Source organism: Lichenostomus cassidix, chromosome 8 (genome assembly GCF_008360975.1).
Source record: "Lichenostomus cassidix isolate B80296 chromosome 8, HeHo_3.0, whole genome shotgun sequence".
Classification (NCBI taxonomy): domain Eukaryota; kingdom Metazoa; phylum Chordata; class Aves; order Passeriformes; family Meliphagidae; genus Lichenostomus; species Lichenostomus cassidix.
In genome coordinates this window covers 20,227,899-20,255,471 of record NC_139489.1, presented here as the reverse complement: position 1 = coordinate 20,255,471, position 27,573 = coordinate 20,227,899, and the positions used below count along the sequence as shown (strand labels likewise).

General features: G+C 37.3%; 1 protein-coding gene across 3 annotated transcripts in view; it reads left to right on the top strand.

Moving 5' to 3' along the window:
* VAV3 (vav guanine nucleotide exchange factor 3) overlaps positions 1-27,573 on the top strand; it is a 150,668-nt gene that overhangs the window by 49,504 nt on the left and 73,591 nt on the right. For all 3 annotated transcript variants that reach the window (XM_085068248.1, XM_085068250.1, XM_085068247.1), the window contains exons 3-15: positions 3,353-3,411; positions 4,141-4,206; positions 6,457-6,565; positions 9,202-9,294; positions 9,391-9,459; positions 12,681-12,784; positions 14,754-14,853; positions 16,181-16,276; positions 17,919-17,987; positions 20,431-20,517; positions 20,977-21,062; positions 21,406-21,538; positions 21,873-21,982. In XM_085068248.1, coding sequence (XP_084924374.1) covers positions 3,353-3,411; positions 4,141-4,206; positions 6,457-6,565; positions 9,202-9,294; positions 9,391-9,459; positions 12,681-12,784; positions 14,754-14,853; positions 16,181-16,276; positions 17,919-17,987; positions 20,431-20,517; positions 20,977-21,062; positions 21,406-21,538; positions 21,873-21,982 — 1,181 coding nt within the window. The remainder of the gene's footprint in view (positions 1-3,352; positions 3,412-4,140; positions 4,207-6,456; positions 6,566-9,201; positions 9,295-9,390; positions 9,460-12,680; positions 12,785-14,753; positions 14,854-16,180; positions 16,277-17,918; positions 17,988-20,430; positions 20,518-20,976; positions 21,063-21,405; positions 21,539-21,872; positions 21,983-27,573) is intronic.

The window sequence follows — 27,573 nt, the reverse complement described above, 5'->3', positions numbered from 1 at the left end:
TGCTTAACCTCTGTCTGATCGTGTTAGGCAGTGCAGAGGAGCTCTACTGGAGTGGATGAAATAAAGCTTCCTTTCATGCTGCTAAGTCTCTTGCTAGTATCTCCCAGTGTCAGGTTCCCTGCAGGAGAACCATAGAGTTACTGTGTTTTTCAGTGTGAAGGAATTTAGTTGTTGTGGGATGTTTTGGAGTATAAATGTTTCTTTTTTTGTGTATCATAGCTGGCGAGGATGTCAATTAGTGATCTGTACTTAGTACCTGTTTTTTGCTGAGTGTTCCTGTTGGTAGCGTGTGTGCAAGGCTTTGCAGCCCTTTGTACATTTGTTAGCTGCAGAGAAAGGCCAGGTATGGAATCCCTGCTGTTCTGGACTTTGTACAAGCAAGGGGTACTACTTTTGCACTTAAATGAAGATCCAGTTAAGCCTCATTCAAATACAGGAGCATCTGTCAGAGTCATTGCTTTGGAAGAGAACTGGGCAGTCATTTAGGATTAAATGGGTAAAAGGGATTCAAGATCTGCTGAAAGGAAGAGAGCAAAACAAACAAAAAAAAGCACATGAAAAGTGCTAAATTGAATGTTAGGGACTTTAATTTGCATGGTACGTTGTAATTTTGGAGATCAGAATTGCACTGTATTACAGAATCTCTCAGTCAACTGTATAGGGCTTCCAGCTAGCACTGCTCTGAAAAACTCCTGAGTCTTTGTCAGTTTGTTGAAAATCAGACATTTTGCTGTGCTGAATTTTGTTTTGATGAATGACTGTGAAAATTGTGTTTGCTTATTAGACAACTCAGCCCATACATAAGTGCAATCATCACCATGGACCTTGAAATTTGGGAATTCTTAGTTGTTCCTGCAGTGTCTCAGAAACAAAGAACTGAAACTTCATGTGGAGGGAAAATGTTGTTTTGCCCCACCTTTTGTTGGACCAAATAGATTTACATGGATATGATATTGAAATAGTGTGTTGACCAGAAGTGGTAATTTCATGTATGATTACTGGTGTAAGTATTCCTGACGTTTTCTCAGAATTCTTAAGGGAAACCACAACTGCAAGAAAAATGCTCCTCAGTAGACATGGTTCTTTCTTGCTAGTGCTGTTTTAAGCTGTGGTTTAGTAGGAGTGGTTCAATGGGTAAGCATTACCTGTTATTCTGTGGAAGTTGTATCTGTGTTTTTTAATCTTAACTAGAGACTGGAGTGCTTAATGGTCCCTGTTCTAAGAGCAGGGAAAATTCTTGTAGTCTTCTGTTTCTAGTGATACAGTTCCTTTCTCTGTCCTCTTCGCTGTGCGCATATTCTCGTAAATGCATCTCTGACTTCCTCAGTGTGTGTGGGTGTCATCGTGTGCCTCCGTGCCCACCCCCTCCAAGTTTTCGCATCAGTTCCTGAAAAGGTTTTTATATTGCTCTTATTTATAAATCTTGCTTTTGTTTGTGTTCATATTGATAGCTCTAAAATGTAATTTGGCAGTGCACTTTGGGAATAACATTTGCTAGTTACCTACCTAAAATTTATAATTTTTTTTGTACAGCCTTTTTTTTTTTTTTTTGTCTGTTATCTTGAAGCAACTGTAATTAGCTGTGAAGAGTAAGCCATATGTCTGCTGGGTTTGATTATGCTAGATAAGTGAGAATCACTCTAAGGAAAAGGGTCTGCGTGGGTGGAATAGTTTGCAAAAGATTTTTTGTGTGCTGGGAAATATCATGTTGAAACAAGTAAGGGATATTCAGTTCACCAGACTTGCCACTCTTTGTTTTGCAAACCTTTAAACCTCCTGTGATTTTGCCAATCAGTGCCCATCTATCTGTCAGGACAGATCATTTTGCCTTGAATCCCACAGCATCTTGTCTCATGTGGCTCAGCAGTCCTTGCAGTGCTGCACTGGGATTCTTGCTGGTGTGCAGAGCCAGGTTCTGCTTTGCTACAGAAACCTGAACTACCCTGCAACAGTAAGACTTGTTAAAGGAGTCTTTTTTTCCCTTTGACCTTTTGATTAATGAGAAATAGTTTTTAATTAATGTTGTCATTTATTCAATCAACTTTTATTCACAATTTCTAAAGCTTCTTCTAGACCATATTGCATTTCTTCTGTTGGTAGGGGAAATATGTGCCCCCACCTTTGATTATGGTAATGGCATGTTTACTTGTTTTTAATGTTCTTTGTCTTTGCTGTAAGGCAAAACCAGATTTTTTGTGGCATTAGTTTTCACAGAAGCTTAAGTTAACTCCAAATGTTCATTTTGCAGGATTAATCTGATGTTAATTCTTAATTTTGCTCATCTGCCTATGAGATATGATTTACTATGGAGGCTTTGTAACTTCAGTGTAAGCTCTGTAGTTTGTGACTATTCTGTGTGGTTTTTACTTTGTCATTCTCCTGTGTAAACATGTAATTTTCCGTCCTTTGAGAGATGTACTTTTAACTCTCTTTTATGGTCTGGGTAGTCTTGTAATTAGAACTTCAAAAATAAACAACTGAAATTGTAGAGATTATTCCCAAATGCCTGTGAAATGTAGAATTGATGTGCTGAATTTTCATACCACTGATAAAAACCTTCTTTGGAGATTTCTCTTCAGTTTAAAATGGATTTTGATTTGAAAAGATACAGGCTGAAACTTCTGAGGAGTTCAGGGGAGACCTTGTCATTGGAAGTACGGAAATTCAGGCAGGGTGTCATTTTAGGTACTTTTCTCTCTCTAGCAAATCAGATTTTCTTATCTGAGTATACGAGTAAATATCCATGACAGAGAGGACATGCCAGGCAGAGTCAAAGTAGATCTTGTATTATTACAATTGCCAGCAAAACAACTCCATGTGTGTAACCATGTGTGCGTGTTTTACGCTTCCAAATGCTCTCCCTCGCTTTTTGTGTAACCTCAGCGGTTACAGGAGGTGTTCTCTTAGAATGAGATCTTGCAGACTGCTGCCGTATTCTGGAGATGAAGAAGGGCTCAGGGCTCCTTGGAGCAGGCAGCGTTGGCAGTGGGGCCGATGAGAGAAGGCTCAGCTTCGGCCCCTGGATCACTCCCTCCGCCTCCCAGCCCCTCCAGGGGCTCCTGCTGCCTTGGCCTTTGGCTCCCTCTGCTGCCCGCCGTGCGTCAAAGCTCAAATCCGTTCTTTCTGCAACTACAATAGGAAACCCAAATATTTCGAGGAGTCTGAAGGATAAAATTTGATTACGAGTGCATCCAGCTCCAATTGCAGATTGTGTTTGGCACAGCCAGATTTTTTTTTTCTGTTTATATAATTAGATTTGAAGTAGTGCTGTGATAATGAAACAATAGATAATAAAATGTTTTATTGCTTCTGTTCTACAACTAATCATAGTTTCTCTTTCCTTCTTCTACAGGTGATAGAAACACTTTCAAAGCTTTCCCGCACTCCTATTGCATTAGGCACAGGAATAAGGTATGTTTTTGCCACAGACAGTGGTGGGAGTGATGCTTCTTGGTGTGATGCTGCTTGGAAAAGTTGTTAGAGGCTGTGTTGCTCATTAAGAACATCACTAGCTGTAAGCCAGGTTGCCCAGTGGGCAGCTAACCAAGGCTCTGGACCTCTGAGGAGTTACGAAAGGTATCTTCTATCTCTGGTACACTTACTGAAGGGCCTGAGCTATGTGTACTTTTCATGCTGAAACAGGAGGTGAACAGAGGAGCAGCTGGTATTGCAGAACTTGTGTGATAATTGTGACACGTGGATCATAAGTCAAGCAGATGCAGTGCTGATTTATGTAAAGAGAAATGAGGTTTCTTCTGTCTTGCTTCTAAAAAAATCAGCAAAATTGACCAAGTCCGTGAGATTCTTGTTTTCAAAAAGAAACAAACAAAAAAACCCCAAAACCAAACCTAAGCAGACTTAACCTGAAAGTTTTGGTGATTTTTTTCCAGTTGAAAAATGACAATGATGTGTCTTAGTGGGGATTTGTAACAGCTGTGTCCAGTAGGTTTTTTATGATTTAAAAAGTGTCAATCACATAATGAAGTGTAAATACACACATACTGTTCCTCAGAGAAAGGGGGGAACATATAAGCACATTAGTATACAGTAATCTGTGTTAAAATTTTGGAAACCAAACAGAAGTTCACTATATGACTAGGCTAGTGCTATCTGTAATTAATGGTATTTTTCTTCCTATAGGCCCTTCCCTACAGAAGAAAGTGTTGATGATGAAGATATCTACAAAGGTCTTCCTGATTTAATAGAGTATGTTGTAAATATATTAAAGATTTTGTCTTTCAGTTGAATGCTATTGTTTGTTTTGTGTTGTAGAACATATAGTTTTAATGAGAACAGGATATTTATTTTATTTATAAATATTAGTCATTATGCTGTCCAGGAAGGATTAATTATGGACACATTTAAAAATTATTATGATACATTTGTGAATGTAAAGCTGCATGTTTCATAGAGAGTGCTGGTAGCAAGTAAATAAAGAATGCATTACTAAATTACCTGTCTGTACTATGAGAATGCTTTCAGAATATTGCAGTATCACTTGTAAGGGACTCAAGGAAATTGTCTTGAACTTGCAAAGAAAATGCATGTTTGGATCATAATTCAAGTAGATTGTTTCCCTAAAGTTAATGAAATTCTTCATATGAGTACATTTACCTCGTCTGGGTAAGTGTTTGCAGGAGTGTCAGGATACTCTTGTATCCCATGGCTAGGATTTCTCAAGATCCATGAGGACTCATGTTGGACAAGAGCTAGATCAGAGCTCACTATTTCAAGGCTCAAAGTTCACCAGCACTCATTGCGTGTCACTTGCTACAATGTGAGAAAGAAGCTGCTGTCCACACCAGGGATTTGTTTATTCGGTGCCTATAAAGAAGGGAAACCTCACCAATTCACTGCTTTCCCTGCAAATCTTGTCCTCATCTCTGTAGCTGATTGACTCTCTCATAGATAATTACTTTTCACTCTGTGTTGCAGAGCATGCAGAAGGTAGGAGCTGCAGTCTCCTCTGAGGCCCGAGTGGGCAAGAGGTGATGTCCTTATGTCTTAGATGTGGTGGCATTAGCACTGTTTGAAAACAATATAGCCCCCAGTTCTGAAGTGGGTATAAAAATTCAGCACTGGGAGACAGTCTCTAATTTAAAAAACCCAAAAAACTGACAAATCATACCAAAGAAATTGGTTTGTAACTCTTCTTTTGCAACAAATTATGAATATTATTAATTGAAATTGAATAGCTGCATGCTGTCTCAATTGTGAAGGAAGCAATTCAAGAATAAGAAACAAATGTGCCAGTGAATGATGCAAATGGCCCACATTTTTTAGTTTCCCTCAGTTATTAGTAAGTTTATCTGAAATTAAATTAATTGTCCCTGAGTTTAAATGGTGCCTAAAGAGTTTAAAATTAAGTCTTTTTGTCAGAGAGAACTGTAGTAGTTAAATATTTCTGTCCTGACTCTGCCTTTTTGCCAGCTTTTGTTCCCTGGAGCAGAGGTGGTAGAATGGACTGTGTCTGCTGCATCTGACAGCTGCCAGTATTTAATGTGAAGTTCTAGCACACCATCACTGCTGGTGGGAAGTGAAAGTTGGACAAACCTGTTGGTTTTTACTCTGAAGGATTTCAGTGTTGTCTTCCAACAGGCAAATCCTCAAAATTGGCAGCATATCTGATCTAATTTCTGTATTATTATTGTGACTTTACTGCTTTCAGTATCTCTTAGAATTATTTTGTAGACGTGCCCTTAAGAAATAGGAGTGAAAGATATTATGGGCTTGACACAGTCCTAGCACAAAGTAGGTAACACTCTAGCAGGACTGACTGTAATGAAGCTGAATTAGCTGAGGGTAGAGTTGAGCACTGATTTTTTCTGCTTTATTTCTGAAGTTTGCGTAATTGGAGGACATCACTTGTGCATACTTGGTTTTGTAGAATTGTCTGATTTTCAGTTTCATAGGTTCCTTTTTTCATTTCTGTGTAGCTGAAAGTTGCATGAGGTGATCAGGATACTGGTTTATAGTGTGGAGGTACAGTGTCTCAGTACTGGCTCTGAAGTCTTTGCTGTATTTTACCCCAGAAAGTCCTTTCTACAGGCAGGAAGGGGACCTGTGTCTCACATCCCAGTGTAGTGGGATGCCAGGCAATGAGGACAGGCAGCTTGTCTCCAGTGGATGTGGTGGGAAAAGGGTTGAAGCAAAGAAGGCAGTTGGATTGTAGCTCGTGACAAGACTGTTCTGATGTGCTGCTTTTGCTGTCTGGCTTAGTTCCCATGTGGTTCTAAATTCACATGGTCTTCAGTATTATGTTGATTTTGTACAAATTTATTTTAAATTAATTGAGAAAAAAAATAATGGACCTAATTTCCCTTAATGAGTTATTTTCATTAGATATTCTATTAAATAATATGTTTGTTTACTATAGAAACTTTTCCTATGAGTAGTCTCTTGCAGAGCTGGTGGTACGTTGTGCTGCAAAGCTTTTTTCTTGTCTTGGCTTTTCAGTGAAACTGGTGTTGAAGAAGATGAGGAGTTGTATGATTGTGTCTATGGAGAAGATGAAGGTGGGGAAGTTTATGAAGACCTGATGAAAGATGAAGCAGCACAGCAACCTGTATGTTCTCCAATTCCTAGCTTCTTTGGAACAATAGCCATTAACTGTTGGAAAGTTGAAATGATGTCTTTATATATAGTTTCAGTGATACTCCTGCTCAGCTTCATCCAGAGTTGTCATGTGCAGTGCATTATCTTCTGTGTAAGACTTAGCAGGCTGTTTGGGTAAAGGGGAAAACATTAACTATAGTAACTTAAAAAAAAAAGAAGTAATTTTTAAATGAAATACAGTAATGACTTTGTTTGCTAGTTATGAATAGTAAAATTTACCAGCTATTTTAAGAGCAATTAATTGAATTGCTTAGTTGAAAGTGTCCTACCTCCAAAATTGTTATAACACTGTGAAATTATTGTGTATAATATTGTTTCAGCCATAGTGTGGACAACTAGCCTAATAAGGATGACTGAGAATTGTTTCATAATAATGAATTTCTTGTTCATTCAACTGTGCAATTTTTGATTGTTAGCTTCTCATTATGTTGCAAATTAAATGGTTGCACTAAGTTTTGTCTAGGAGTAGCTGAATTTCAAAGGCAGCTTTTCTTACCTGTACTGGTATTGCACATGATTTCTTATTCCTTCTCTCCTTTTGTTTATTGCACTCAAATTCTAGATGCTTGTGGTATGGATAGCAAAACTGATATGTTAATTTCTGCCAAAATTGATATGTTAATTTCTGTCTGTGTTAGTGATCTCTTTGGGTTAGGTGAGCATAAAAATGGAGTGAATGGTTTTAAGTGGAATCCCAGGATTTGTTTGCATTGCTTATATGAGTGTTGGCAAACAACAAACTCCCACATTTTGCAAATGGATGTAAATGTGCACTTCTGTACTGGGGCAAATACTGCAAACATTTTGAACAGTATTGTGCTAAAGGTGGAAAAAAAGCTGAATAATGTCAAATTCTAATACTTTATAGAGATTGATTAACAGTTAACTGTGACAGTGTCTCCTTCCCCCATAAAAGAATTTGGGAATTAGTGATAGATTTGAGATGAGGGTGACCATCAGATGATGATGCTCACAAAATACAGTTCTTCTGGTAAGACTAATTTTGCAAAACAGTTACTTGTGTCTGCATCTGATTAAGATGAAACTTTAATGTTTGTTGTGGGAAAATGAAAAACTGCATGAATTGGGTTTTTAAGAGTTATTTCTGAAATTGCAGCCCCTGGTAGGTGAGAGTGAGAAGCCATGTTCTGCTTGCAGGAGCTGGTTGTGGAGTCACACAGAGATGAAAGAGAAAAGGCTAAGGGAGATCAGTGGAAGCAGTGACCAAGCTTTATGCATCTGTGTGATTTGCAGCTTGGCATCTAGTTGAAGTGGTAGGAATACATTTTCCACTCTAAGGTGGCCAAGCTGTATAGGAACTGTATGTGGCTCATGGACAGTATAAGTGTGGCTTTGCTGTGCTTTGCAGCTGTGTCAGGTAGACTGGCAGCAGAGAGAGAGAGAGAGAGGAAGGAGTCTAGCTCTTGAACATATCAGAAGGTTAATGTTAAAATTTCAGTCTAGGATTTTTGCTATTCTTAGAGGAGAAAAGTCTTTCGTTCAAAAGCTAAGAGTGTTTTTTCCTGAATACAAAGAGCTGTAGTGCTAAATTTCTACTCCTGACTTTCCATGTATTTGAATAGACCTGATTTAGTCATCAGGTCTATGTGCAGCATATGGATTCCTTGCACTGGATGAAAATAGGTGAGATACAACCTGGTATATGATGAAGGATGTTGCAAATTGATAAATAATAGGCTTCGGAAAGAATTTGGCTTATTAAGATACTGCTTATTGTAGCTGTTGGAGAAAACATTTTGGATCAGTTTCTGCTTCTAACTGGAAAAGCCTATCCAGTTACTGTGTCAAACCTTCAAGCTGACATATATGTCTCCAGATCTTCTATGTCCTGCTTGACATGAATGATTCTGTATCATCTTCCAGTTATTTACTTTTATCTGAAATTGGATTGTATTGAAGTTGTAATGTTGTAAATCATATCTTGGGTAAGAGTGCTTGTAAACTATAGAGTCCTGCAATTACTGATAATTACTTCCATGTCCTATGAGTCTGGTGGTTTACATAGAAAAATCCCAGGGTCTTGCTGGAGACACACACATATGTATGCAAGAGTTCAAGGTCACTGCACTTCCTGATCTGAGGACATACTCCTTTTGTGTCTGAAGAGAAGCTCCCCTGGAGAAATAAAAGGGGAAAAACTGTATGCAAGTACAAGGATTAGACTGAATCCAATATTTATGGCAAAGCAAAGTTGCTTACGTGATTTAGCCCCGTTAAGTTTATTGGAATTATTAACTGCTCAGTATTGTAAAATAATATTTCTCAGTCTGGATGTAAATTAAATGTGACCTTGTATTTCAGCTTCCAAAGTACATGCTGATACTTTAGTGTTTTATGTCTAAACATTAACTTTTCATAACATTACTTTGATTTTGATTTTACTGAAGTCATCAGCTAATTGAACATTAAAATATTCTTGGTTATTGCTGTCATCTTTGGAGGCTGCAGTACTCAGAGAATTTCAGGAAGCAGTTATCCTAATTGCATAATTCGAAACAAATAAAACCATTTGTTATCCATTAGGTGCATGTTAATGACTTAAACTTGACTCCATTGTAATTGCAGAAATGTACTGAAAATGACATAAGAAGCTGTTGTCTTGCTGAAATAAAGCAAACTGAAGAGAAGTACACTGAAACTCTGGAATCGATCGAGAAAGTAAGATGCTGCTTACAGACTTGTAACATGCATTTTTATAGCAGTCTAGAAGATATAATTAAAATAGCCAATGTATATATAATTTTCTTCTTGCAGTTTTTCATGGTGCCATTGAAAAGGTTTCTGTCAGCTTCAGAGTTTGATACTGTTTTCATCAACATTCCTGTGAGTAATCGCATATTTAATGAACAGATATAAGGTTCATAGTAGATTGTGATATACTCTGCGTGTTACTAAAAAAATGATTATTTGAAATACAATGCACAGTGTGTTTATGTGGATATTGGTTGATTGAAAAGAATGTACACTAGTCAATTTTTTCTTCTGCTTGAAGGAATAAGGTAAGATAAATAGTATTATAATGTCAGTGAATTGTTATAAATGCGAGTATTTTTGATCCTTAAAAGCTAATAATTTCTAGAAATGGATTATCTTTGAATAAATGCTGATATTTGAAGGATGGTTCAAAGTTGTGATAAGTAACCTATCACTGTATACTATCTATAGCTGCTTTGCAAATCCTTGTAACTGCTCTGGGTCTTACATCGTTGAACACACTTGAAAGTTAACATAAAGCTCAGTTTTGGATTTGGTATCTGGTGCTAGAAAGAATGTGGAAATCCTCTGTGAACTATCTAGGAAATCTCTTATTTGACTGAAACAATAATGGTTTCTGTGTTTACATTTATTTTTTGGCTTAATCACAACAGTGTAACAATTTACATATCTTTTGAGTTGATATGAATGTTCAGCACATCTTTACTCTGCCTGACTTTAAAGGAAGACATCAGAAATGGTCTGAAGCCTCTCTCAACCCAGACAAATGAAAGCAATGTTCTTTTATGAGGCCTTTGTAAAGAAAGGGTCCCCAGATTGTGGCCCATGCGCCACATCAAGCCATTACTGCTTGTAAAATACCCTTATTTTGGCTGTCTGTGGCACGTCCAACAGGCTCTCAGGTTGTAGGAGGAGGTGTTGGGGATTTTATTTTATCCTGTGAGAACCTGGCCTGTCTGTAAAAATGTTTTGGTTGCTGTTCCAGCATCATCCTGATAGAAGGTAAGTTATGACAGTTATTATACTGATGATACCTGGCCCCTTGCCATATTTGTCCCCCAGTAAAGTTTTCACTCTGCCTCTTAATTGCTTTCATGTCCTTCACTTTGAATATTAGTCCAAAACGCTGCCACAGGTATCGAAAATCAGCTTGTCTTCTTGAATTATGTCAGCTGCCCATAGGCATCCCTTTGCTTTTGAAAACAAATTTATTTACTGTCTGAAATTAGTGTTTCTTACTCATTGCAAATAAAGCCATGATGTGCCCCACCTAAGTTACTGTAAACCTCTTTCTTAAGGCTCTGTGTGCCCAGGCATATTGACTTATGTTTATTGAAAGACCTAATTTCAGTCAAGGGAAACACTGCACAAGGGTACAAAAAGGGCTTGTGTGCTATAACTGCAAACAGGGAGGTCAGCCTACTCGCTACTTGTTAAAGGTATGTAAGGGGATCACATGAGAGTAAGAAGAGCAAAACCTGTTTATTTTAAACTAGGGGGCATGTAGTAAACTGTTACATTTGGGTTGTTTTGCTTTGCTTTCTGTTGTCAGCATTCAGTATTCTGCTGTTAGAAGATGCTGCTTCTTTCTGACTTCAGGAGCATTTAATGGGCATCCAATAATATTGAAAGAAATACAGGACTTGCCTAAGCCAGAAATATTTGCAAATGCTTTTTCTGCCCAGGCCTTGTCTGTGTAGCAGTTCCTCAGCAGGAAGGCTGGAGGGCAGTGGAAGCTTGTTTTAAACTAAAAATAGCTGTTACACAGAGCTTTGCAGCTAAGTGAGATGTGAAGAGCACGTGCTGTATTCTCAGAACAGGATGGATTTTCCTCTGTTGAGGGGTTATGGTGAAAGCTTGTTTCCTTAGGGTGATGTTACATTCCTTAAATAGTCTGTAAAAGATGCATGCTGGATTAATTTCTGATATCAAGATGCTTTATTTTGAAGAAAAAAAAACCCAAACCAATTACCCTAGATTACCACAGTCTAAAGAGTGTGCCTTTCATTGGCACTCATATTTCTAAGTTCTGTTCTTTAAAATGAATGTATGGCTCCATATTTGTGTATGGCTCTATATCTGTGTATGTATATATCTGTCTGTATCACATATATATGCATTTGTAGGTACATCCAGCAAATGATGTACCCATACACAGATACGTTTATATGTGCACCTGTGTGTGCATTTGAATTATGTATGTAGATATAGAGAGAAATGAAAGTACATGTAACATACTGAAGTGCTGGAACATTCATTAAATTCAAATGATATTAGCATCAGTTTAATTTAAAATTAAATTGTCTTTGAATTAAAAACCCTAAAAGACATATTGTCCCCTTAGCATTAAGCTGTTTTTTGGGGGTATTGCTTAGTTGAGTCTGTGTGCTTCTTAGAAAATGTGCTCCTGTTTCCAATACATTAGTTGGGAAGCATTTCTATAATAATGTCTGTCTAGTGCAACTTAATATTCTGAGGTTAAGGCCATAGCAACTGAATTTGATCTGTTTCAAGATTCTGCACCCTCATCAGTGATGTGATTGACCTTGTATGTACTGTTAGTTTTCATCAGTGTGAAGTGAAACGTAGTAACTTAGTTCTCAACTCAGTATGGAATCTTACTTTTGTAGTATGTAATTTCCTGCATTAAATCCTCTTCAATGGCTCTTTTAAACAGTCCTCTCTCTTTCATTGCAGTGGTCTGTACACTATTTAGTTATTCTGATTTCAGAGTATCTTAAATCTGTTCTGACTTAATTTCTTGTGAATTCTCTTATACAGTGTTAAGGCTGATGCTCCTGTAGTTTGTGTATAACAATGAACAAGCAAGGAGAGTTGCAATAATAATCAGAGAGCAAATATTTCTGTAATATTATTTTCTTTCTCTCAGATGTTTAGTTGTGTGCCTGTATTGGGAAACTCATTATGATTGCAGTTAATTTAGCATTAGGACATCACTAATTGACCAATGTAATGTACAAAACTAATTTTTCACAGCTCAGGGACATGAATCATTACTTCATCTTGTCACTAAAGCATTTACTTGACTTGCTTAATTTTAAAATTATCATTATAAAATGAAGGTGAATTAACAGTGCACGTTCCAAGCTAGAATAAATTAGTCTCTAATAGGTTGTTCTTGGAGTTTAGTTTTTCTTGTTGCACTATACAGAAGATGTGGCAAACCTTGAAATTAGATTCTACTCTCAAATGATCTGTTTTCCAATTTATTGAAATGGGTCTAACATGAAATAATTTCTTTTTATAGTCAAAGCTTTAAGCCACTCTGTTTTTACAAAGCTCTTCCCCTCCCCATTATTGTTTTTAAGGATTTGGTGAAAATTCACAGGAGTCTTACACAGGACATCAATGATTCCATTGTTAACAAAAATGATCAGAACCTGTATCAAATTTTTATTAACTACAAGGAAAGGTAAGGTTTAAGCTTACTAATTATGCTAATATGTGCTCAGTTTGGTATTTTACTGAGTGTTTCTTTGATGAATATTTCTGAAGCAGGATTAAATTCAATGTCAGTATCCTTAGCAAGCTAGTTTTGGTGTTTTGAGCCTGGAAGTCAAAATGTAACCTATTGTTTTATGAGCTGTCCCTCTTCTTAGCCCACTTTTTGAAATAATTGTTACTTAGACGAGTAACATCTATATTTTTAAGGAAACTTAAATATCTTATTTTGCGCAGCATTTTTTCTTATGCATGTAATCCCATATATTTTATAGTCTGTACCTGTATTGTTTAACAGATTTTTATAAAAAAGGATATTTATTAGGAATATTTCAGATTAAAGAAAACAGAAGAGGTCATAACTGGAAAGATGAGAAAGCAGGTATAAAAGAGAAGAGAGAAGAGACTCTGGTCTTGCTTTACCCTGAGTCAAAGGTGTAACAATAAAGCAAACACCCTTTGCCTTCAAGTTTTGAAAAGCAGCCCAGCTGATAACGGAAGAGCTCTGGCAACATGCCATGCCCTGTGGGCTAATTGCCAATTTCTTTACCCACCATTTAATATTCTTTCTGCCAGCACTGAACAGCTGTTGGACTACATAGATGAACTTTATATGCCTGTGGTACTTGGCGGAAAAACACTTGTTCTGTGGGTTACATTGCTGACCTACCTTGAAGTAACCCTTGGGTTTTGGTTAAAAGTAAGGTCCTTCTGGGAGCAGAGTGGGAAAGACCTGGGGAAGCTAACTGGGTTTGCTTCAGAGTGATGGGTGAAGGTGGATTATTGCAGTAATAATGTGTGTGAGAAATTGGACAGCAGCATCCAAAGAGTGTTAGAAGGAACAGTTTTCCAAGGGAGGAGGGTGTCCCAGACTGCCCACAAACAGTCCTGTCTTCAGAGACCCTCTGTCTCCACTTCTAGTTTGGAGCAGGACATAGTTATTTCCCAGGCTGTTAGACTTCGTGATGCTGTAGGAAGGAATCAGGGGACAAGAAGTTGTTCTGGAAAATGCTTATATTTCAAAAGGTGTTCTGAAATGTATGCTAAAAGAGGAACAAAGGACACTGAGAAGAAATATCAAGTTTATATCATAAAAAAAATGGAACAGAGGTTGATACAGTGTCTGAACCATACATTGAAAGTAGTCAGAAATGATAACTTTTAAATCAGTGTCATCACCTTATTGTGGAAAAAAAAATTAAATAAAAGGGTAAAGGTTAGGTGAGAGAATAAGAAACTTAGGAGACCTCACTGGAAGGCTCATGGAAACCTTCCAAAAAGGATTTGAAGCATACAGAAGAAATAACCTCAAGAAATAGATGAAAAGGTCGAAGAAGAGAGCACTCTTGGCACTGGGACTAGCAGAAAGAAGCACTCCACACAGAGGCAAGAAACTCCTGTCATAAAACCAGGCTCCTTCAGGAAGCCTTGCTTCACTTGACATCTATTGAAAATTTCTTGAGATTTCATACACTATTATTTTGATCTGAGTGCTCACAGGAGATAACTTGATAGAAACTGTTGGAGACGGATCAGTTTGGATAACCTACAAGTTCTTTAAAGGATGGCTGTAATTCTATTAAGCCTGTGCTCCAGAATTTATTCATTACAGCCTTTGAAGTCTACATTGCTGTAAACACTACAGACTGTTCTGTTCAACAGAAGTTTTGCTGCTTTTTAATGGATTCCATATTTATCAGAATGTATTTATATATATGTCACCATTAAAGTAAAATGCAATGATTTTAGACTATTTTGAAAGTAGAGCAATTGTTCTCCTGAATAGTCGTCATTCATTCATGCTGCCTATTGAACACATGGCTAAATTCGCTCCTTGCTTATATAGGCACTGCTCCTTTTGACAGAACTGTAAAAAATGATCAAGGATTGTCCTTAAATAAACAAATGTTCCTTTTATTCTTTCTCTTGCTTTGATTTAGGTTGGTTATTTATGGACAGTACTGCAGTCAAGTGGAAATAGCGATATCATGCTTAGACAATATCTCCAAGACAAAAGAAGATGTTAAATTGAAGTTGGAGGTATCAGTATTTTTTTACATGCGTATATATATACACACACATTATACCCGGTGTGTCTGTGAATATGTCCTGCTTTCATTGAAGTAAAAAACTTATGACAAAACCAGCTGGACTGATAAGTAAATGTGTTTCTCTTCATTTTCATTCTTTTGGAGCCTCTGATCAAATGAAAATATGCTGCATGTGCAACAGTCTACATCCTGAAGGGAGGTTTGCCACTGACATTAGCAGAGTTAGGATTTTCTTTAAGGACGTGATCATGAGTGACACTCTTCCATGTATCAGGCTATCTCAGCTAGAACACAGAATTGCAGAATCACAGAGGTCAGGTGGGACATATAGGCTGAACAAGCTCTTGTCCCATAGCCTCGGGCTTGTCTGGCATGACCCTGAGTCCCTTCTGCAGAGCTGCTCCCCACCTGCTCAGCCCTCAGCGTTAGCATGTTCCTGGCTAGTGCCTACCAGGTGAAGGACTGCACCTTTGCTCTGTTGCCTTCGTGAGGTTTGTGCTTGACATGCCCTGCAGGGTGTCAGCTGCACCTCTGAGCTGTGCAGTCTGCACACCTGCTGTGGGTGTCCTGCATCTTTCTCTGCAGGTCACAGCTAAAGGCACTAAAGGGGACGGTGTCTTGGACAGACCCCCGAAGAGCTCTGTTTGCAACTGTCCCTCAGGTAGTGTAGGAAACATTAGTCACTGTACCTTTTGAGCCTCATAATGCAGTTTTTTATAGACCTGGAGCATAACATCCCAATGTGGATATTACTCTACCGTGAGAGATGAAGCCTTGAAAAAGTCAAGGAAGACTCTTTCCACCCATTCATAGATCTAGCCATTCCACTGGGGAAAGCAGTCAAGTAGGTCAAGCATTGATTTATCTGCAGTAAATCCATGCTGGATATTCCCATTTACCTTCTTCATGTGCCCAGAAATTGCTTCCAAGAGGACTTGCTCCACAATTTTTACAGTGAAATGTTGAAGTGAGACTGACTAGCCTCTAGTTTCCGTGATTACCTTTTGCCAATTACCTTTTGCCTTTTTTTCCCCCCATAGGTGTATATAATTTTTTTTAGCTCTGTGGAATGCCTCATTTCTCTTGTCTTTGTTCTACTCTCTCATGCGTGTTGAAACATCTAAGAACAAATTACAAGATGCAGGCTTTTCCCCCTTTTTTTGGTATTGCCATATCACCTGTTTTTCTTCATTTTGTTGATTTTGTTTATCATAAGCTTAATATAGTTGCTTATGTCACTGAATTTTCATATGTATCACTTGAGTAGTTTTACTTTCTAGCTCTATTGTCTTATTCTTTCTTCTGGTTTGAACTAGGAGTGTTCCAAGAGGGCCAATAATGGGAAATTTACACTGCGGGATCTATTGGTGGTTCCAATGCAGAGAGTGCTAAAATATCACCTACTGCTCCAGGTATTTTTTCTTGAAATTTAAGGGGACTGAGAGCAAAACTGTGATTGTTTATCATCAGTGGGTTGTAGAAATGAAAGCTAAATGTTTTTATCAAAGGAAGGTGATTGACGCTTCCCTAGATGTGTTACAAAATAAAATTCAGTCAAGTGCAGGGTTTCTTCCAGAGATCATTTCTTAGAGCTGAAGCATATCTGGGGAGAATCAAATAAAACCATGAGTGTTTCTTCAGTATCTGGACCTTCCATTCCTGGTGTCTTTGAAATGGTTAGTAGTACCAAACTATAATCATGGTACTTGGAAATGTGAGTCATTACCCCCCAAATAGGAAGCTGGGCCATACATACAGAATACTTTTAAGATACTTCTTCGCTGTCATAAATTGCAATTAAGCCATATTTATTTTGAAATGCTTCTTGTTATAACCCACAAAGCATTAGCTTTTGCAGTTAGTCCTGTAATAAGGGTGGAGAGTCTTATAAATTTAATTTGATAGCTGTGCCAGGAGACTCATTAGTTCAGCTGCAAAGAAATGTATTACTATATTAGACTGTCAACCCTGCTGATGCTTGTAAAATGTCATTTTAAAAAGATCTACTACTTATATGTGGAGCATAATTTTGACTCTGCAGAACAACATACATTTTGTAATATTAAATTTTTGAAATACATCTATAAATGAGTCATCAATATTTTGATCAATGCAAAATTGGAAAAAGCAAAATGAATGGTACAACATCTTTTGAAAAAGTTTGAGATCTGACTCATGATTTTATAATCAACCTATATATTGTGGGAAGATTATATACAATGTCACTGTGCTCTATGTAACACTATCTATATGTTGTACAGGAAAAATATTTTACAGACTTGGAAAGAAAATGAGTAAATTAGACTTGTAATGCAAATATAAGTACTTATTACTTATTTAATAATAATTGTAATACTAGTATAAAAAATTACTATTTCATGTCTTAGGCTTTTACAAAGTTATGTGAGCAGAAATGTGTAATTATTGCCTCAAATTATAATGAAGAAATGACCTGTTTCCCCAAGACATTATCCTTTCACTTCATAAAGCCCAAAAAAGGCCCTGTATTTTCCATATGGGAAGTGGCTAAAAGAATTCTTTGAACATGTAAATTTGATTTCAGTATGTTTACTGAGTCAGCTTCCTCTTAGGTATAATGAGACAGCGACTTCTTTTAAGCTGTGCACACTTCAGCTGAGGTTTTATTGCCAGCATGGATCCCTGTCTGCGGACAAGTGTGTGCTTTGGAATAGGATGAAATACCGTATAGCAGTGTGTAAATGAACTTGAGCATTTACCTGGGCTTCCAGCATGCACATACAGTAATGATCTGATTTGGCAAGTTTTAAGTGCTAGACAGACCAAATTCGCCTCTCATGATGGTTCATTAGCAGCTAAAGGCAGTGTTTAGGCTGCACAGCAATCATTCCAAAACATTTGCCAATTAACTGTTTGCAACAGTTCCCACTCACTGATAGGCTGCTCACTGTGGGCATGAAAATGCCTATTCTTTTTCTGGTTTTGGCTTTATTTTTTGGGGGTTGGGGATGAGCAGTGTTAATTTCAATTTATAAACTGACAAACGGTGGAAAGTTTTTACTACTCTGTCCACAGGAGCTGGTAAAACACACTACTGACCCCATGGAGAAGTCAAATCTAAAACTGGCACTTGATGCGATGAAGGTGAGTTTTTATGGCAGTGAAGTATTTGTCTCTTGGCATTTAGAATGGTAGCTCAGAACGGTATTTCCTGGAGGAGATAGTGTTCTTCATAGCAATTCAAACATGTTTTCACAGGTTCCTGTGAGCTTTGTATGTCATGGCAAGTGTGAAGTTGAGGGCTTTGCTCAAGTCTGGGAAACAAGTCCAGTAGTTTTCTGAAACAGAGGGTTTGTGAAGTGGAACTTCCCCATTTCAGTTTACTTTTGTATTTGCTGAAAAACAGGTGTTTCAGTCATGTTGGTCTTGCTTTTGAAATTGAGGAGTATTTCTACTACTGTAAGTCAGTTTGAATCAAGCTCAGTAATTTCCCAGTGATATGGACAGCTTTGTTTACAAGACCTTTTCCTGTTGTCTTAATATGATCTCTGTGGCTTTACCTTTGAAAGCAGTAGTGCTTTTCTGGAGGTAGGGTACCTGTCACTATACATTCACCCGCAAGTGGTACAAACAAATGCTTTATAGAAGAGCTGTGCTGCCTTCTGCATAAGGTAATATATTATGCGTTCCTCTGCACAGCCTCAGAAACGAAGCACAGGTCTGTTTCAGTAGACTTCATGGCATGAATGGTGACATTCATGTGCTGGAATTGGGAATTTTTTTTCTATTCTTTGTGGGGAAAGGGAGAAAGAAGCCAACATAATATAAATTATATCCCCTTCTGTTCTAATCTGTATGGTCCACAGTTGATGCTGAAGTCGGACTAAGTTAGTTTTGGGTCACACAGCTGTTTCATATTTTGTGACTGTCTTGAATGCCTGGAATACAAACCAGCTCACAAATGAGATTTTTAGTTCCTTTTTCTGTTATCCATTTTTGTGCAGTGAATGTAGAGGGACAGACACTATGGTAATTTCCCTGGGAGAGGTGCCTGAAAAGAGATGGCACCGTGTCGTGTCCATCTAGTGGCAAGCCACGCATTGTGGCTGCTGCTAATTGGCTAGGAAAATAACTCTGTTTTATATTTACCCCAGCTTTTTCTTTCCCATTTGCTGGCTTTCTGCATTGTTGGTGTCTGTTGGACTGAAAAATCAAAGGAATCACTTGCCAGAGTAGCTGTGGCAGATATGTGCTGGCTGGCAGGACATAACCAAACAAAATACCACTAAACCTCACCCCCACCCCCTCCAAACCCACAAACCCCCTGACGTATGAGTTTATCTCCTTTAAGTTTGCAGTATTGTTCCCATTCTGATCTACTGTAGTCTCTGCCACAGTAGTAGAAATAACAGTGTAGCATTGGTGTTTTGCTTTGAAAAACCCTGGTGTCTCAGATCGAAAAGGAAATGTCTTTGTAAAAACTGCTAGCAAAGTGATAGTGCCCCCCATGAAAGAAAATTCTTGAAAGGGTTGTGCAGTTGGTTTTCTTTTAGCAGCAAGAAAGGAGGTTATTTAATTTGTAAGCTAAGTCTTTTAAGACTGACATGAATGTATCCTGCACAGATCCATTTGGGAAGCTAGCATAATGACTGCAGCTATTCATAGATTCTGATTAGAAACATCTTAGGAAGAAGATGTATTTTCCTCCCACCCTCCAAATTTGTGACCATATTGAAGGGATACCATAAAAGCAAGTTAGGAAGATCAGTATGCCTTTTCCAGCTGCTGCTCTCAGCATCCCTGACCTTACCAATTACCTCTTCTGCTCACTCCTCATCTCTAGCCATAAACAGAGAAGCCCCAGCAAATTGTCACTATTACTCAAGCATGTTCAGAGCAGTTTAAAGGCTTTAGTGAAATGTGTACAGTACATGTTTAGGTAAAGGGCACAATAATGATCTCACCCTGTGACTTCAGGTAGTATATCCCTTCAAAAGCCCCTTTTAAAATCTGCTGTGTAATGGCTTCTCTCTGCTGTGCAACAGTAAGAGCAAGATCCCACTTCTGGGGCTTTAGCTTTTTCTCTTCTAATAAGCACCGGGGTTTGGTTTGTTTACACCTTATATTCTGCTTTTGAGCTGCCTTATATATGTTTCCTACTATATTCTCTATTTACCTTCTATTTACCTCAGACATTGGATGTTGACTGCTTTTTCAGTAGTGTGCTGCATAAATTCCATCTCCATCTTTAACCTTGAAAGTAAGACACTAAGGAAATTCAGAAAAAAATCAGCTCATTTTTAGAATTTATTACTTCTTTTCTCTCTGTCTTGATACTGAATTCATGTTCCAATAGATATCATGAAGAGAGTTGTAAATATTATTCAAGTTGTGCAGACACTTTTCCTTCATTATTTAGACATACATATTGGTGATTCTTGAATGTTAAAGAGAATTCCAAAAGAAATTACTAAATGTGCAGATAAGTAAAAAATAAAATTAGAAATAAATTTGTCAAAATAATGTATTGAAGTGGTCTGTTATAGAAAAGTTACCTTTTTCCTCCCTTTTGCTGTCGATACTCTAGGACTTGGCTCAATATGTAAATGAAGTAAAGAGAGATAATGAAACACTTCGTGAAATTAGACAGTTTCAACTATCAATAGAGAATTTGGTATGTGATTTTTTAAAATTTACATATAGTTTTAAAATCACTTTTGATCAAAAATATTGATAGATGTATTTTTTCCTCATTTCATATGAGTTTATAGTACTCTTGGTAATATTTAAGTATAAGTATGTTTTGCTTGGTTTAGGATAACATGGATATTAAAGTACATAAATCTCTGCTATTCTGGGTGTCGGTAGTTAAAGGTTTTTGCATAGTTAAAGGTTCCTATGTGTACAGTGACTCTCAGGTGTTTTTGTAATGGGAAAACCTTTCCTGTTTGAAGACAAAAAGAGAATGGACTGATTCTTTATAGTATTTAGTTTAGATGGTAGTGAGGAAAAGATCATATTTCCTGGTCTGAAGAGTCCTTTTTTGGGGTAAAAGGAGGGAGTGGTCTAATATATGAATGTGTTATCTTCACACTTTTTCTGTATGGAATCATACATATTATTTCTGTTTCAGAACCATTCCCTCTTACAATATGGAAGACCTCAAGGTGATGGGGAAATAAGGATAACAACACTAGACAAACGTGCAAGGCAAGACAGGTGATGACATAACTTGCGGTGTTTGCTGTTAAAAACCTGTAAAATAACTGCAGGTCTGAGGTCAGCTCACTGATTCTTAAGGGCTTTCCATTCCACTGTGCATTTACAGAGCCTGTCTACCATTTGCCAAGTGAATGTGCAAAGTGACGAATGGAAAATTAATTATTACATTATTGCCTAAGATCACTAAGTCCCTTACAAGTAGTTCATTGATTTATTAGCCAGTAGTTTAGCTCTTCACCTTCAAAATTTTAAGTGGCACTGGCAAAAGTGTGTAAAATAAGACTTTCTGGTGTTGGCTTTCTGGAGTGTTTTTAACCATCTCTATATTGTATTTTCATAGGCATATCTTCTTGTTTGATCTGGCTGTCATTGTTTGCAAAAGGAGAGGTGATAATTACGAAATGAAGGAAATAATAGATCTTCAGAAATACAAAATTACAAATAACCCCACTACTGATAAAGAAAACAAGAAGGTAAATATTTGTGGCTAATTCACGTAACATGTGTATTCTTAGCAAGAATTTGAAGCATTTTGCAGGAGTTTAAAATGTAAATACAATTTCTTTAAGAGGTTTTATATTTTAAATGTAAGCTAGAGTGAATATTTAGGAATTTCAACTTTGTTTATTTTGATGTAATTAAAACATTTGATTAAGTCATTCTAAGGGAACACAATAATGTGGCTTGCTGTTCCCAAAATTAATGAATTAAAGAATTTATAAATGCTTTGTTATTTTTTAGTTGATTTTTTTTGCCTTTCCTTTCTTCTTAACTGATGATCTTTGCATTACCAATTTTCTTATGCAGTGGTCTTATGGCTTCTACCTCATTCATATCCAAGGTGAAAATGGTTTAGAAGTTTATTGCAAAACTAAAGACTTGAAGAAAAAATGGCTTGAACAATTTCAGATGGCTCTGTAAGTACATTTTTATTAAGGCAGAATCACATTCATCAGCCATATAAGGGTTTTGCTTAAATTATGCTGAACTTTTTTCATGTTTCAATACAGTCTAGTTATCTATTTGATTTGACATTCTGAGAAACAACTAATTGACATCTTCATCAACACTATTTCCCTGAAATTCCTCTTGGAAAAGCAAGAGGGCACTCTAGGCTATGTAGTACTTTCCGACTTTGCTGCTAAAACTGGTAATGCTGTCTTAAGCAACCATGGGAAAATATTAATTATATTAACAATAAATATCTATCATAATAGTGACATTTTTCCTGTCCCATTTTAATTTTGACTAATTGAAGCATGTTTTTGAAAGGTGATGCTGGTGGTTTGAGACGGGATTGTGGTGCCTTTCCTAGTGGCTTTTATCTAATTTATTAGTATCTGAATCAAGTTGTTTGGCATATTACAGTTAGTTTCAAAAGGTTGATTTCCTTTATATGTTTTCAAGTAAGAGGAGGTTGCTTTAGACTTCTTGAAATGTAAGTTCAGTTGCAGCACTGCAGATTACATTATTGTTATGCAGCATGAACTTTATTTCTGTTTCTGATTCTTGTCAGAAAGACAAACGTGATTATTGGCACCTTGGGTGTTGTGATTAAATTTAAAAAATGCACAAGGGAATTGGATGACAGGGTGATGCTTGCTTTATGGAAAGAAAAAATGTGAGGAGGAGTGAGAGGCTCCCAGTGAAAACAGAGACAGCATCAGCAATGGTGGGTTTGGATGTGGTTGTAAAGGTGTGTGGATTCAAGAAAAAGGCTATTTTGTGAGCTGATTTGGGTGAAACTTCCTCACAAACTATAAATATTTTTTAAAAACCTTAGTATGATGAGTGTTAATGATTTAAATGGAAACATGAGGAAGGGGAGCCTGGGCTGGCCAGATAGAATAAAGCCAGATTATTAGGTTTCCCATCTTGCTGATTTTTATTGAAGGCAAAAATTACATGTGTTTTGGCAAAAACTTCTGGGTGGCATAATTGGTGATGGAAAGAGGTATTCATTTGCATATGTGCCTCTTTCTGTCCCTCTGCTCTCCCTGCTGTATTTATGTAATATCATCATTATATTAACACATGTATGAGAAGTGGGGAACTCAGACTTACCAACTTCAGCATTGGACCTCTTCATCACTCTATGGGCGTCCTGGCCCAGAGCCCCAAAAAAACACACCAAACAAACCAGCAATCTGGCAAGGAGCTAAGGAGAGTGGGTAGAGCACTATGGGTTTTTTTCCCCAATTCTTCCAACCATTTTTATGGTTCTGTGCAGGACCATTCCCCCCTGCCTCTCATTGTGTGTGCTGCATGACTGCAGCTGCTGGCCCTCATGCAGTGCTAGGCACCAGCCAGGATTCCTGATCTGTTGAAAGTGTGCCTCTGTGAACAGGGGGTTATTGCTGCTGCTTGCCTGTGTGAGCAGAGCAAGCAGCACCGCAATGGTTGACAAGTCCATGTGCCACTCTTTCCTCTCTGGCAGATGGACTTGGTGGTTGAAGACAGGTAGTGGTGACACTATGGATCTTTGTCCTTCTTGTAAACTCGTACTTCTTGTTTAACCTCTTTCCTTGGGGTTAAGGCACCAGGGCTGGAGCAGCAAGATCAGGGCTGAGGTGCAATATAGTACAGTGGCATTATTGCTTTATCCTTTCTGAAGTTTTCATTACTTACCCCCAACTCCATTAAATTGACTTCATTGCATGTTTCTCTCAGCATCTTTGCCAAAACATACCTTGGTGCATGTAGCAATAATGATATTCTAATGTTCAGATGCAAGAGTTTGTATTTAGGAATGAACTAAACCAAGTGTGTTGAATGTTTGCTTGGTTGGTTTGATTTGTTGTTTTCAGGGGTCTCATTGTATACTGTAGAGATGAACTCTTCTGCTCTGAAAAGTAGCCATGATTGAAATTATGCTCTTATTCATCACATTCAATTATAATTGCTGCTTCTATGGGCAAAATAATTCTCATTACTTAAAAAATTTACAAGACTGCAAAACCAGCACAGTTGAAGGGGTGAATAACATTAGGGTTTGATTATCAGAAATGATCTTGTTTACTGAGTTCCAGACAGAAATTTCAATGCCTTTGGGATAGCAGTGTGTTGAAGTCAGGTTTGTGCAAGTGTTAATCTAAGAACATAATAGGAGAACAAACTAGGATCTCTTATTATTTTTAAAGTAAGAATTAACCTTGTTGCCACTGGAACAGTCTTACAGGCATAATTATATTAGCTAGGCTATAATTTGTTTTTTTGAGTTGGGGATCTCAGATGTTTATACTGGTGTATGAAACAGCCATTGTTTAACTGCTGAAAAAGCACCTACTGTTGAGATGCTGGTGCTGAGATGAGAATTTGTCTCCAGGTATGGGAAGCTTATGTTATTGATGAAGTATGAAATAGAGGAGAGCACTGCTTTGCCAGCTGTACTTGATTTAGGTGAGGAGAGAAGGAATACATCAGGCATACTTGGTATGGAAAATCCCTAAAGGGAGGATAGATGAAACCCCAGTGCAATTTCCAAAGTGTTACTTTTCAGACTAGTAAGTTGCTATTAGAAAGCTAATTTCACAAACCTGTGAAAATATTCTACCTCTTAGCCAGCTCTGCTACTGTAGTGTGTGGTGGGTTTTGTTTTGAGGGAGGTTGGAAGTGCTGGGTTACTGGACATAGGAAACAGAGTAAATTGCTTTTATTCATGTGGCAGATCTGGTCCTACAGTATGTATTTGCTGTTTTCCTGAGACTATTGCTTTATTTAGAAAATATATAATACCAAACACCATAATTTCTATTTCTCCTAAGAATTTAATGTGTGTCTTGATGTCTCTTCATACAGCACATCCTCATCAGCAAGGATACTGTGGTCTGGCCCATTTTCCTCCACCCCTCCAAAAAAAAAAAGTTACCTGCTTCCAAACAGATATGGTGCTTAACTGTGACAGTGGCCAATTTGAGCAGTTGCTATTTTGTTCTTGGAGCTCTGTTCATAGCAGTGGATGAGCCTTTAGCTTCAAGGATAAATAAGCATCTTTTCAAAGATAGTGCTGCAAAGACTTTGCTGTACTAGACATGAAATGTTTAAATTTGGTCTAGTGTGTCAAATAGCATTGGTTTAAATGCAAAGTCATTCCATATCTAATATAATATTGATAGAAGTGTACAGCCAAATTACTGTCCCCATTCAGCTAAATTAGAGACATCATGTATTAAATGAAAGTTTGTCAGCAATGTGATAAAGTGCATGGTTTATTTGCCATAACTAGGCCATTTAAAACCTCAAACTGATTGTGTGAGACACAAATCTTTCATATTTTCTAGTAGCACATCCTGTCTAATCTATTTCCTCCCCTACTAAAAACACTAGAAGAATCAGAACAAATATTTAATGTTTCTTAATATACCTTCATAATATACCTTGATCTTTCATGTTATTCCGTTTATGCTAAAAGGTAGCAGTGTTTACTGACTTTTTTTCTTCCCTAGGAAGCTCTTCTACAGATGCTTTTTGGTTTTAAAAATGCTTATTTTTAAAAGTAGTTGACCAATGTTTTTGCCAATGAGTTTATGCTAACTATTCTTTATTAAAAGAAAAAACCTCCATGAAAGTTGAAATGTTCCTCCTCTATTGTATGCATATGTACATTTCTGTGTATGTACCTCAGAGTTCTGCTTAGCTGACTAATTATCAGGCTTAAATTCTTACTATAGAGCAGCTGCCTTTCTCATTATTGTTGAGAAGAATTTAATTCTTCTATTTTCTCATGAGATGATAGAATAAGTACTGCAAGAAAATCTGTTGGTTGTTGCTACATGTCTCATGCTGACACTTAGCATTCGCTTCCCTTCACTAAATACTTCTTTGTGTGTAGTTTGTCTCTTGCTCACAATAGAGAATGAAGCAGGTGTGTGTTCTCATTGTTCCAACAGAAGACATCTTTTCCATGAAAGGCTGCAGATTATATTTTCCCACTGACAATATTTGAATCCATTAGTGTAATATGGCATGCAATATCTTACGCTTGTTTGTGCTGAATTTATTTTTGTCTTCATGTTGTCCAGTTTCCTAATTTAATTAAGCCTTTCTTTGGTTTCTCAACTGGGCTTTGTAATTCACTCTAAAAATGAGTGTCAGCAAACTTGACTTGAGTATAAAAACATCTTACACATACGTGCAATTTAAAGAAGAATTTAGGTTGGAAGGGGTGTCTGGAGATTTTCAGCTTCAGTCTTCTGCAGGGCTTAGGTTGCTCAGGGCTGTGTCAGCTTGAGTTTAGTTCTGCTGTATTTCCAGACGCACAGAGCCAATATTGCAAAGTCTCTTGCAACACACCTTTTGTGTTGTAACACCTTTTAATTAGGCTTTACTCAACGACTGCCTTTCACAAACTGAGAGATGTATGAAAACATCTTGCAGGAAGAGGAACAGTTAAAATTTCAGCTTCTGAAGTACTGTGATTGTAGTTTCTGCTTTGACATTATAGCTGAAATAGCAATATTAATATGTCTAATTAGTAATGCCTGAAAAATCAGTGGGAAACAGGTTCATTATAGTGATTAGGATAGGCATTAACTGTATGGAGTTAATGAATCTGATTTTTCTTTTAAATACCTAAATAAAAGATTTCAGACATGAAAACTGTACAGCCCTCAAAAATAGTTTTTAGTTTTAATTACACTGTACTTTGTTTTGGGTCACTAGAGAGTTTGTGCAGCAGCTCAGGTAGAGGCTAACATGTTTTTGAAAAATTGCTCCTTCAGTTTGGCAATGATTTCATACCTTTCAACTCAAGGGACAGAGAACACATCATCTGATAGTGAGGAAATAATCCTGAGATTCATTGATTGTCAAACCTGGTAGGAGTGAGCACAACAATTTAGATTAGGGAAACTACATAAATTGTAACTAGAGCTTGATGGCTTTTTAAATTTTAGAGAAAACTAGTACAAGGCACAAGGTAGGTGAGAAGTGTCCTCTTGGCTATTATCATTCGTATTTCCAAATTTGCCTTGCACTCTGTGACTAATGACATTGGTCAGATTCTGCTCAAATAGATCTGTTCCCTCAGATAGTGCATTAATAATGCATGCACATTAAGCTTTCTTCTGAGAGAATATTTGAGCTCTGACTTATTGAACACTGACATATTAAATTAAAGCTTTCTTATCAGAGCACCTTAAAAGCCTTAGATGTCTGCTGCATTTTTCAAATAACCTGCAGAGGTGTTTCACTTGTACCAACCCCACGTAGGTTACCAAAGCAATAAACAAACATTTCTGCCTGGGGTTTTTTCATCAGTATAAATATTGCAGTACTGCAAAAATGAATGCCAAGTTCATGTCTGTTAAAGAAGAATGGCTGCCCGTTCTTTGCTGTGATTCCAGTTGGTTTTGATCAAATGTTTTTCAGGGTTATGAGCAATCCTTCACAACATATTTATAGTTATAAAATTTCTTTAGATTATTCCAGACACAGCAACAACTGTGTGAAGATGTTATATATGATTAAGAGCACAGTGTAAGGACAGTGTAAAATGTCAAAGCAAACC